Source organism: Mirounga leonina, unplaced genomic scaffold (assembly GCF_011800145.1).
Source record: "Mirounga leonina isolate KUSES-001 unplaced genomic scaffold, KU_Mleo_1.0 Mir_376, whole genome shotgun sequence".
Classification (NCBI taxonomy): Eukaryota; Metazoa; Chordata; class Mammalia; order Carnivora; family Phocidae; genus Mirounga; species Mirounga leonina.
In genome coordinates, this window is record NW_023270718.1 from 3,865,637 (window position 1) to 3,877,472 (window position 11,836).

An 11,836-nucleotide genomic window follows, 5' to 3' on the forward strand; every position below is an offset into this window, starting at 1 on the left:
AGCCAGGGGCTGTGCTCCCAGCCAGGCTGCAGGGTATCACCCCTCTGTGCTTGCTCTCATTCTGTGTGAATTTGAGCACATCTTTCCAGCTATATCTTAAGATTTTATTTATTTGAGAGAGAGAGAGCATGAACAGGGGGAGGAGCATAGGGAGAAGCAGACTCCCTGTTGAGCAGGGAGCCCGACATGGGGACTCAATCCCAGGACTCCGGGATCATGACCCGAGCCGAAGGCAGATGTTTAACCAACTGAGCCACCCAGGTGTCCCTGAGGTTTTCTTTTAGCCTAATTTTTCCCCACCCATTTAAAGCATTTTTAATTTTTACAATTAGGTATTAATGTTCACATGACTCAATCATCAAAAAGCATTTTTCTTTTTTTTGAGAGAGAGAGCATGAGCAGGAGGAGAGGCAGGGGGGGAGAGAGAGAGAATCTTAAGCAGGGTCCATGCTCAGCACGGAGCCCAGCACGGGACTTGATCTCACGACCCTAAAATCATGACCTGAGCCAAAATCGAGAGTCGGACACTTCATGGACTAGCCACCCAGGCGCTCCAAAAAGCATTTTTTAAAGTGAGGGGATTGGTTAAGCATCTGCCTTCGGCTCAGATTATGATCTCAGGGTCCTGGGATCGATCCCCGAGTTGGGCTCCCTGCTCAGCCGGGAGCCTGCTTCTCCCTCTCCATGCTACTCCACCTGCTTGTGCTCTCTGTCTCTATCTCTCTGTCAAATAAATAAATAAAATCTTTAAAAAATAATAAAATAAAAAAGGGGGGGAGTGTCCCAAACCCATGCCTACATTCCCAGCCCACCTGCCCCTCCAGATAACCACAGTACTTAGCTCTCGTATATCCTTCCAGTTCTTTACACATGTACAGCTTAGCGTAAATGTGGATTTACGTTTCTCTCCCATTTCTGTCTGCCCAGAAGGCAGCACATTATATGCTTGCTTTGGCAGCATGTGGAGAGTTTCCTTGATCCCTTGTTAGAGTTGTGAAGTATTCCTCCATGGGGACGGACTGTCATTCCTCTCCTCTGTAAATGCTGGGTAGATGCACACGAGCCCAGTCCAGCTTTGTCCCTCCCCGCACAGCTGTAGTAAACAACTTGTCGACCTGTCATTTCCCACACATGCACGTGCATCTGTCAGGTCATTTCCCGGAAGCCTGTTTTCTGGATCAAAGCGAATGTGTACTTATAATTTGCACAGCTGCTGCTGGATTGCATTGTCCTGGAGTTTTAGCAGATTGTGCCAGTAACCCTCAGAGGCCGTAGAAGAGAGTGTTTTTATGAGATATGGCTTGTTCCTAATGCAATGAGTGAAAAAGGTTCCACAGGGTGCTTTCGATGGGCATTACTCTTAGCACAAATGAGGTAGAGCCTCTCTTGAACTATATAAGCCTTTGTGTTTCCTTCTCTGTGCACTGTCTGATCATATACTTGTCCCCTTTTTCTCACCGGTTGTTATTCTTAGTGATTTCTGGAGGCTGTTTATATTTGATGGAAATGAGCTTTGACTGCACTGTGAATTGCAGCTGTTTCCCCCAGTGTATCATTTGGGGTTTTTTGGACGTGATTAGGGGAGGGGGGGTGTGTTTGTCTGTATTTTTAATGAGTACAAGATTGACTTTTTCGATTTTTCTTTTTTAAACACTTAAAAAGAATTTAGATAGCAACGTTATAGGAATAGTACAGAGAACTCATGGGAGTTCTTTACTCTTTACCCGCATATATTAGTTATCTGTTGCCGTTAACAAATGACGCCCCCCAGACTTAGCAGTTTTAAACCACGAGCATTCACTTCTCACACGTAGCTTGTAAGGATCAGGAGTCCGGAAGCACTGTGGCTGGAAGGTTCTACCTCGTAACCTCTCAGGAGGTTATAGTCAGCCAGGGCTGCGGTCATCGGAAGGCTCGACTGGACTGGAGAATATGCCTCAGCCCCTCCCTTCACAGGCTTCTCCAAGGGCAGCTTATAACATGCTCCAAAGGTGGCTTCCCCCAGAGGAAATGATCCACCAGAAAGGAGAGTCCCGGGATGGAAGGCGCAGCCCTTTCTGTAACTGAATCTTGGAAGTAGCGTCGGATCACTTCCGCCAAATCTGTTGGTCCCAGAGACTAACCCTGGGCACCATGTGGGAGAAGACCGAATAGTGAGGAGGTGGGGATTGGCGGGGGGACCAGGGGGCGGGGGGAGGGCGCCTTGGAAGCTGGCTACTGCCCAGATTTTCCCACCGTAAACGTCTGGCTACATTCGCTTTATTCTCCGTTCTCTTGATATGTATACATTTTTATTCGGAATTGTTGGAGAGTAAATTGCAGACGTTCTGCTTCTTTACTCCTTAACGTCTCAGCCTTTGAGAACAAGGACATTCTCCTACTTGACCACGGTGGAGGCATCAGATTCAGCCCATTTAGCGCTGAGACAGTACTGTTACCCACTGTCCATAACCTAGTGTCGCTGGTCGTCCTGCCATCATGTCATGCGTTACTCTCCTGATTACACCTAGCTTTCGGGCGCCTTTCTTTCTCCGCACCAGCCCCGCGCACACACCTCCCAGGGCTTCGTGAGGTGGCCAGCTGTCTTCCCTACCCTTACCAAAACCTGTTGTTTTCCTCTGTTCTCTATTCTAAATGCTCCCACAATGGGGGAGCCCTGTGAGCCAGTGCCTGAATGGTTCCTCACTGATTGCTCAAGGGCGGATTGCCAGGTCAAAGGGCGTGCGACCCTTTCGAAGTCTGCAGACCAGAGTGCTGTCCGGGTGACACCCTCAGAGCCGCTTCCGAGAGCCAAGGGCCTCGCCGATCTCTTCCTAGAGGTGGCTAGCCTTTGGGGATGTGTGTGGATGGATTGGTGCGGGGGGCTTTGTTTTGAATTGCCAGAAGTTATTCAAGGTCAGCCTTGGACGGGGTGTTGGAGAAGGGTCCAGGGCGTTGGATACTTCAAGCAAGTCGTAACCTTGAAATCACGAGTCGGTCCACTTTGGGGGCTCATGGTGAAGAGCCCCAGCTTTGGAGCGTGGCAGCTTTGGTGGCCTTGGGCCACCCCCCACCCCCCCGGGCCCTCTGAGCCTGAGTCATCCTCGGACAACTTGGAGGTCACGGGGGAGGGGGAGGGGGGAGGTGGGGAGGCAGGGAGACTCAGGACTAGCCGTTTTGGCTCCCTGGCCTCAGTTTCTCCTCTGTCACCGGGGTGTGGATTCGATGACAGCAGAGGGGTGCCAGCCCGGTGTCAGGACTCAGCTGGTACCCGCTGGGGAGACAGTGGCTGCCGAGGTTAGGACTCTGGGGGAGGACAGTGCGGAGGTGCTGTGTCCCGGCTGTGTTTTCGGCAAGGTTGCAGTTATCACAGACCAGTGCCCGGATGTCATGTGCGAGTCTGATAACACACAAGCTCACATACCCGCACGCTCACCCGGGACCCAGGGAGGCCTGCAGCCATGGCCACGTAGGCACACGGAGGCAGAGGTCACGGACACTTAGAGGCACCCGGCCCCGCCCCTCAGGTGTCATCCTTAGGCCCCGCTCTCTGCCCCCCTCAGCCCCTCCCAGCCCCCCCTGCCCCGTGCCTTCCACAGCCAGCAGCCCCGTGCTCTGCAGCTGCTCCATCCGTGCTGGCGTCTGTCCTCGCGGGGTGGGGGGCTGGACAGTCGGGCCCCGCGGGGCTGGCAGCTGGGATGCTGCCCCCCGCCCCCCAGCCGGCCGCCTCCTTCCCCTCCGCTGCTGTGCTCGCGCTCCCTGGCCCCCCGCCTCCCCGCTGGGCAGCTGGTGTGGTGCCCCCTGCCGCCGCCACTGCTTTCTCCGCTGCTGCCCCCAAACCCTGCAGAGCTCACCTTCATCTGGGGGGGGGTGGAATGGGGAGGGGGCGAAAGCAGAGGGAAAGGTCTGGAGATGAGGCGGGGGCAGGTGCAGGGTGAGGTGGAGGACCGGTGGAGGGATGAGGAAGGGAGAGGTGCAGGGGTGGGGTGGGAAGAGGTGGAGGGGTGAGGTAGGGACAGGTGCAGGGGTGGGGTTGGGGGCAGAGGTAGACAGGTGAAGTGAGGAGTTAAGAAACGCGAGGTGGGAAGGATAGGCATGGCAGAGTCCTTTCTCTCAAGACAGGGGTGGCTAAGAAGGAGGGTTTCTGGTGGGCGTGGCTGGGGTCCCCAGTGTCCTGGGGCAATGGGAGCCAAGGTTGGTTCTGACCCCCACCCCCTCCCCTCTACCTCCCTCCCCTGCCCAGATCCCGGCAGCGGCTCCGCTGAAGGGCCCAGGCCCCTCCTCGTCCCCGTCACTACCTCACCAGGCCCCTCTGGGAGACAGCCCCCACCTGCCCTCGCCACATCCCACCAGGCCTCCCTCCCGCCCCCCCTCCCGCCCCCACTCCCGCCCGCCCTCCCAGCCCCAGAGCTTGTCCCGCCCACCCTCAGAGCCCACCCTGCACCCTTGCCCCCCGCCCCAGGCACCCCCCACTCTGCCTGGCATCTTTGTCATCCAGAACCAGCTGGGAGTCCCCCCACCTGCCAGCACCCCGGCCCCCGCTGCCCCAGGCCCCCCCCAGCCCCCCCTGCGACCCCCATCCCAACCCCCAGAGGGGCCGCTGCCCCCAGCCCCCCACCTCCCTCCCGCCTCCACATCCTCTGTCGTGGCCTCCACGGATACAGCCACCAGGCTGCCAGCCCCTACGCCCCCCGACTTCCAGCTCCAGTTCCCGCCCGGCCAGGGGCCCCACAAGTCCCCCACGCCCCCTCCGACCCTCCACCTGGCCCCTGAGCCCGCAGCGCCCCCCCCACCGCCTCCTCGGACCTTCCAGATGGTGACCACCCCCTTCCCGGCGCTGCCCCAGCCGAAGGCTCTTCTCGAGAGATTTCACCAGGTAATCGGAGGCAGGGACCAGCCCCACCACCCACTCTGCAAGCCTTGCCCTCCCCGTCCAGTCTGATGGGGAGTCCCTCCCATGCTCCAGCTTTCTCTTCATCCCCAGCCCTGGTGCCTGGCTGCCGCCACTCCTAGTGTGTGCCCCCTACCCCTCAACCACCTGTCCCCCTCCTCAGGTGCCGTCCGGAATCATTCTCCAGAACAAGGCCGGGGGGGCCCCCGCCGCCCCGCAGACCTCCGCCAGCCTGGGGCCCCTCGCCAGCCCCACTGCCTCTGTGCTGGTCAGCGGGCAGGCCCCATCCGGGACCCCCACCGCCCCCAGCCATCCCCCTGCCCCGGCACCCATGGCCACCGCAGGTAGGGGAGAGGTAGCCCACGCAGGAGAAGTGGGGGGCCTGAAGGTGGGTGGGCAGGGGGAGGGGGACGGGCTGGGGCAGAGCTGTGGGGGTGTGAGCCCAAGGGGTCCCCCAGACCTCACAGGACAGGGAAGGTGGAGGAGATAGGACTGTCTCCCCAGATCTGCAGGGGCACTCGATTCAGGGCTGGCGGGGCTGCCGAGGCCAAAGGACCAGAGGAGAGCGGGGCGCAGGCTTGGGGGTCACGTTGTGGAGGGGCCTTTGTGCCAGTGACCCCTGAGCCCTGTCTGCCCCCACCCCCACCCTCAGGCCTCCCTCCTCTGCTTCCTGCCGAGAGCAAAGCTTTTGCCAGCACCCTCCCGACCCTGAGTGTGGCCAAGGCCACTGCGGCTGGGCCAGGGAAGTCCTCCGGGCTGCAGGTAAGAGGCCTCCCGTGGGGGGGGCACTAGGGCCAGAGCGATGTTACCAGGGAGCCGGGAAAGGGGCCGGCGGGGCAGAGGAGGCCGACAGGCCGTCACAGAGCAGTCTGGGCGGTGGGTCCAACACCAGGACAGCCCAGGTGGGCGCATGCCAGAGAACGAGACAGATGGAGACCCACAGACACCACGACACAGGGTGACGATAGGAGCAGTGGCTTGCGTGCGTCCCTGAGGCCATCACTGGGGGTGGGAGCAGGGAGAGTTCGAGGCTTGAGGAGGAGGGACGTGGGGAGACCATTGGATGAGGGAGGCAAGAGAAAGGAGGTGGTGAGACCCTAGACAGAGCTGGGGGCGGATGGGAGGGCCGGGGTGTCTCACGATGGGGGGCGCAGAATGGAGGGGACAGGGCGGAGACTGAGGGGAGTGGGGGAGACTGAGGCAGAGACCCTCTGTGGGGAAATGGAGGGGAGGCAGGAAGACAAGGACACAGCAGGTGGAGGGACCAGGATGCCGGCCTCCAAGGCTAGCAGCCTAGAGGGAAGTCAGGGTGGAGAGGTTTGAGGCATAATGGGCGGAGCCGGGGCAGAAAGAGAGAACCCTGGCAGCCAGGTGGGCCAGACCCGGGACCATCAGCAGAGGCCAAGGCCATCAGATGAGCAGGGAGGGAGCCTGCAGGAGCCTGTCTGGTGTCCAGACCAAGAGTCAGGTGGAGGCCGATACCCACGCAGTGGGAGAAGGGGCCGGTGGGGAGCCAGGCAAGGCCCAGCCCAGGTCTTGCCGGCAGGTTCATGTGCTGGGCAGCGCATCCGCAGCTGGGGCCAGGACCCCACCCCGGGAGGGAGGGGGGCCCGGTGGGGAGACATGGGCCGGCTCTCCTCTTTGTCACGGGCGGGGTCAAAAGGGGGTCAGGGCACCAAGGGAAGGCCCCTCGGCGGTGCGGCCTCTCACTCACCTCTCTGCCCTGCAGTATGAAAGTAAGATGAGCAGTCTGAAGAAACCCCCCGCGCTTCAGCCCAGCAAAGAAGCCTGGTGAGTTGCAACACTGTGCACCCCCCCCCCCCGCCCCCCCACCTTCCTGGAAGCTTGGGAGCAGGGTGTGGGGACCACCTTTCAGAAGTGGGGTTGCGCGGGCCCTGCCTCTTGTTAGCTGTGTGGTTTGGGGCAATATAATTTCCCTCAAAGACCTTTAGTTTCCCTTCTAGAGAGCGGGGTGGTAATAGTAGTGATGAGAGGGTGACAGGTGAGGATCCCTTGTGACTGTGGTAAGACGGGTGGGTGTTTGGGCAGATGGATATGGATGGGAGTTCGGGTAGGTGCATGGACGAATGTGGGTCTGCATGGGCGTTTGGTTGGATAAACGGGTATTTGGATAGATGAATTGATGGGTGTTTGGCTGGATGGCTGGATGGAGAGGGTCTGGGGTGGGTGCATGCTGGATGGAAGGGTGTTTGGGTGAACGAATGGGGATCTGGATGGATGGTTGGGTGGATACATGGATATTTGGGTGGATGGGTGTTTGGGTGGATACATGGGTGTGTGGATGGATGAATTGACGGGTGTTTGGCTAGATGGATGGATGAATGGATGGTGTCTGGGCTGGGTGCATGGCTGGCTGGCTGGCTGGGTGTTTGGGTGGATAGATGGATATTTGGATGGATGGGGTCTGGGTGGGCAATGGGTAAATGTTGGATGCTTGCCTGCATTCTCTCTCTTCTGCTCTCCTTCTACTGTGTTTATGAAATACTCACTCAGTGCCCAGTCCTGTGCTGGATTCTGAAAACAAGACAGGGTTCCGGCTCCCATGGTGTGGTGGGGGTGCTGGTCTTCAGCTCAGGGTAGAGATGAACATGTCTGGGGAGAGAGAGACAGTCACACAATGAAGAGACATAACTCACTGCCACGCGATGTGGTAGAAAACAGCCCAGGAGAGAACTGGATGGTACCACCCAATGGACCAGCCTCCCTCGCTCCCCACCTTCCTGAGGTTGCTGTTGGGCCTGAGGCAGAGAAAGGACGTGCTGACCCCAGGTGGCAGGAGACAGGATAGCACGAGGGGGATGAGGTTCAAGCCCTGGCATCTGGCTCCCAGCTCTGCCTCTTCCCCACGCTGTATGTGCTTTGGGTGGAGGAACATCACTCCACCGGGCCTCAGTTCCCCCATCTGTAGAGTGGGGATAATGATAGCACCTGGTCCCTTGCGTTGTCGCCAGAGTCCGTGAGACAGAACAAGCGCGTCCAGCCCACATTAACGCATTTCCCTGCTGTCTGTGTTGGGGCCCCGGGGCTCAGGGTCGGGGTCTGTTTTCTCCCGGCCTCACCACCAGCTGTGTGTGTGTGTTTGTGTGTCTGTGTGTGTATGTGTGTGTGTGGTCTCTCCCCACCCCACCCCCCAGTTTCCTGGAACATTTGCACAAACATCAGGGCTCCGTCCTGCACCCTGACTACAAGACAGCCTTCCCCTCCTTCGAGGATGCCCTGCATCGCCTCCTGCCCTACCACGTCTACCAGGGTGCCCTCCCCTCCCCCAATGACTACCACAAAGGTGAGCCCCCCACTCCTTCCCCCTGCTCCCCCGGGACTCTCCCTCCCTGGTCCCTGGCGTGGGGAGGGGGGTGGAAAGAGACCACACACACACGCAGGGGCAGACACCCCTCTGCGTCCGCTTGACTGAGGCTCAGGACAAGCAAGCCCCGCTCCCCGGCGTCTGTGCCCCTGGACCTTTTCTCTTCCTCCACAGTGGACGAGGAGTTTGAGACGGTCTCCACACAGCTGCTGAAACGCACCCAGGCCATGCTCAATAAATACCGCCTCCTGCTTCTGGAGGAGTCCCGGGTAGGGTGCTGTCACCTTCCTCCCTGGGAGGCCCCGCCCAGTCCCCTTGGCCACTTTGGGCCCGTTGGGGTGGGGGGCCTTCTCCTTGACGCCTCGGGAGGAAGGGAGGCTGGTAGTCAGATCCCAAGTCCGTTTGGAATCCGTTCCCATCCTTCCGGGTTGCCCACGTGCCCTCCCCTGCCTGGCTTCTTCCCTGGCCCATCCTCTCTTCCTCCCCCTCAGAGGGTGAGCCCCTCCGCGGAGATGGTGATGATCGACCGAATGTTCATTCAGGAGGAGAAGACCACCCTTGCCTTGGACAAACAGTTGGCCAAGGAGAAGCCCGGTGAGAGGGGAGGGGAGGGGAGGGAGAGGGGTCCCCAGCTCCTGCCCCTGCAGTGGAATTCAGCCTGGGGGCAGGAAGACGGGGTGCACGGCCTGACCTTTCTCCACCCCACCTTCCCGCAGTGGCGGGGCCTACCCTGACCTCCGGGCTCTGGAACTGGAGAGAACTGAGTTTGTTCTCCTCCATCCCTGTGTGTCCATTCCACTCCATTCTGGCCGGGACATCCCACCACCCCCAGGGGGACAGAAAAGCAGGGAGCAGAGCCAGGACTGGGGTGGTTGCAACATTTAGTTAGTTAGTTAGTTAGTTAGTTAGTTATAGATTTTATTTATTTATTCATGAGAGACAGAGAGAGAGAGGCAGAGGCAGAGGGAGAAGCAGGCTCCCCGCGGAGCAGGGAGTCCGATGCGGGTCTCGATCCCAGGACCCTGGGATCATGACCTGAGCCGAAGGCAGACGCTTAACCGACTGAGCCACCCGGGCGTCCCCGGGTGTTGCAACATTGAAGGGCCATTCTCTGGCGTCAGCTCCTGCTGGCACATCAGGGGGTTTGGGGATCGCTGAAAAGAGTGGTACCCAGCAGTGCGTCCTGAGGGTCTGATGAGTCCAGGGTTTGGCCCCCAGGCCTGGCAGATTGTCGATGCCCATCGCATGCGGGCTCCTCTTAGCTCCTCACAGGCGTCTCATGCTTTCCCTGCCGCCCCCCCTTTTGCAGATGAGTATGTGTCTTCCTCGCGCTCTCTTGGCCTCCCCATCGCTGCCTCTTCCGAGGGCCACCGGCTCCCTGGTCACGGCCCAGCACCATCCTCAGTGTCCGGGGCCCCCACCCAGCCCCCTCTGCACCTGCCAACCAAGCTGGTGATTCGGCACGGTGGGGCGGGGGGCTCCCCTTCGGTGACCTGGGCACGGGCGTCCTCCTCCCTGTCCTCCTCCTCCTCCTCCTCAGCCGCCTCCTCCCTGGACGCCGACGAGGACGGCCCCATGCCCTCCCGCAACCGCCCTCCCATCAAGACCTACGAGGCCCGCAGCCGCATCGGCCTCAAGCTCAAGATCAAGCAGGAAGCTGGGCTCAGCAAGGTTGTCCACAACACCGCCCTGGACCCTGTGCACCAGCCCCCGCCCCCTGCCGCCCTCAAGGCAGCAGAGCCCCCGCCCCGGCCGCCGCCGCCGCCGCCGCCCCCGGCCCCGGGCCAGATGAACGGCACCGTGGACCACCCGCCGCCCGCCGCCCCGGACCGCAAGCCCACGGCCCTGGCCCCCCACTGCCCCCGGCTGCCCCTGCGCAAGACCTACCGCGAGAACGTGGAGGCCCCGGGCGGCGGGGCCGGGGAGGGGGCGGGCAGCGGCAGAGCGGGGGGCAGCAGTCCGGCGCCACTGCCCACCAAAGTGGACGAGGCCACGAGCGGGCTCATCCGCGAGCTGGCCGCGGTGGAGGACGAGCTGTACCAGCGCGTGCTGAAGGGGGCCCCCCCGGAGCCCGCGGCCAGCGCCGGGCAGGGCAGCGGCAGCAGGGACCCCGGCTGGGAGGCGCCCCCCGCCAAGCGGCGCAAGTCCGAGTCGCCCGACGTGGACCAGGCCAGCTTCTCCAGCGACAGCCCGCAGGACGACACGCTCACGGAACACCTCCAGAGCGCCATCGACAGCATCCTGAACCTCCAGCAGGCGCCGGGGCGGACGCCTGCACCCCCGTACCCCCACGCCGCCCCGACGGCCGTCCCGCCTGCCTCCCCGACGCCCCTGCACAGGCCAGAGGCCTACCCGCCCTCCAGTCACAACGGTGGCCTCGGCGCCAGGACGTTGAACAGATAACACCGGGCTGGTCTTCGCTTCCCTGGCCAACGTCCTGCCCTGCCTACGCGGGGACGCCGGCGGGGGGCCCGGGGGGGAGGGGGGATAGGGCAGCGCGGCAGCCGGGCACGCCTGACCTCAGCCTCCTGGGGGACACGAGCCGGGGATCCCCTGACCGGTTTTTCTTGCCTAAGTTATTTGAGTCACAAAGGCCTCCTCCCCCACTTCCTGCTTCAGCCGGGTTGTTGGGTGGGGGTTGTGGGTTGAGGGGAGGGGGCTGTAATGTAAAATGTCCCCCTGCCAAAGGTGGGGGTGATCCCGGTGTGTCATTTCCTATTTCTTCCCGCTTCCTGCCACACTCTGCCCCTCCGTGGGGGAGGGGAGGGGGGGGACACGTGTGTGTTTGCCCGGGATGGAGGTACCCTGGTCGTACCCACTGCTCGCGCGTGTCCCAGTACTGGGCTTGTCCGTGTGGCCGCACAGATCCACACGCGTCGAGGGCGCTCAAAGCCGCGAGGGTCCTTTGCGAGCCTCGCTCAGCCTCTCCCTACCGCCCCCCCCAGGCTGTAAAAGGAAACGCAGGGAAGGGCGGGCGTCAGCCAGCGTCCCGGACCCCCACCTCGGAGGGCTGTGCCCGCGGGCACCTGTGTCCCATCCATGTGTGTGCGTCCAGCTCCGCGTCCCGTGTCCCTGTGTGTGTGCTCGAGTGAGCAAGAGAGAGAGAGAGATTTCGAGCCCTCCCGCCCCTCGACTGAAATCCGAGCACCTCCAACAAAACAGGAAACCCGGGTCTTCCTCCCCACCCCTCCATCCCTCCCCAGCCAGTCTTCCCTCTGTTCTTCCTGCCGCCAGCCACCCGCGCCAGATTTTGAAATCTCGGAGACAAAACTAGTACTGTAAGATAAATTTTTTTGTACTGTATTTATTGTGTATAACGATTTTTTTAAAGGAGAATTCTGTACATTTAGAACTCTTGTAAATTAAAAACTGATCCTTTTTTTAAAACTGTACTGACTCCGTCTCGGCCCCATTGCTTTTGGGTCCTTGGGAGGGGGGTGTTGTTTGAAGTCTGGGGGTTGGGTCCAGACCTGGGTGGGGGAAGGGATTGTGAGGGTTCATTGCACATATTATTTGTTGAATACCTATTAGGGGTGCCAGGCCCTGTTCTGGGCACAGGGGTGCAGCTGAACATGGCAGGCAGAAGTCTCGACCCCTGGGGGGGCTTCAGAGGACAAATCTGGGGCACCTGTGTGGTGCAG

The 11,836-nt window shown here is 60.7% G+C and overlaps 1 protein-coding gene across 3 annotated transcripts in view; it reads left to right on the top strand.

The window, feature by feature from the left end:
- The window catches only part of BICRA (BRD4 interacting chromatin remodeling complex associated protein), an 82,062-nt gene extending 70,475 nt beyond the window's left edge, over positions 1-11,587 (top strand). For all 3 annotated transcript variants that reach the window (XM_034986882.1, XM_034986881.1, XM_034986879.1), the window contains 8 exons: positions 4,223-4,855; positions 5,034-5,214; positions 5,523-5,632; positions 6,600-6,661; positions 8,026-8,174; positions 8,370-8,464; positions 8,687-8,789; positions 9,505-11,587. In XM_034986882.1, coding sequence (XP_034842773.1) covers positions 4,223-4,855; positions 5,034-5,214; positions 5,523-5,632; positions 6,600-6,661; positions 8,026-8,174; positions 8,370-8,464; positions 8,687-8,789; positions 9,505-10,598 — 2,427 coding nt within the window. In that variant the 3' untranslated portion in view covers positions 10,599-11,587. The remainder of the gene's footprint in view (positions 1-4,222; positions 4,856-5,033; positions 5,215-5,522; positions 5,633-6,599; positions 6,662-8,025; positions 8,175-8,369; positions 8,465-8,686; positions 8,790-9,504) is intronic.
- The last annotated feature ends 249 nt before the right edge of the window (positions 11,588-11,836 follow it).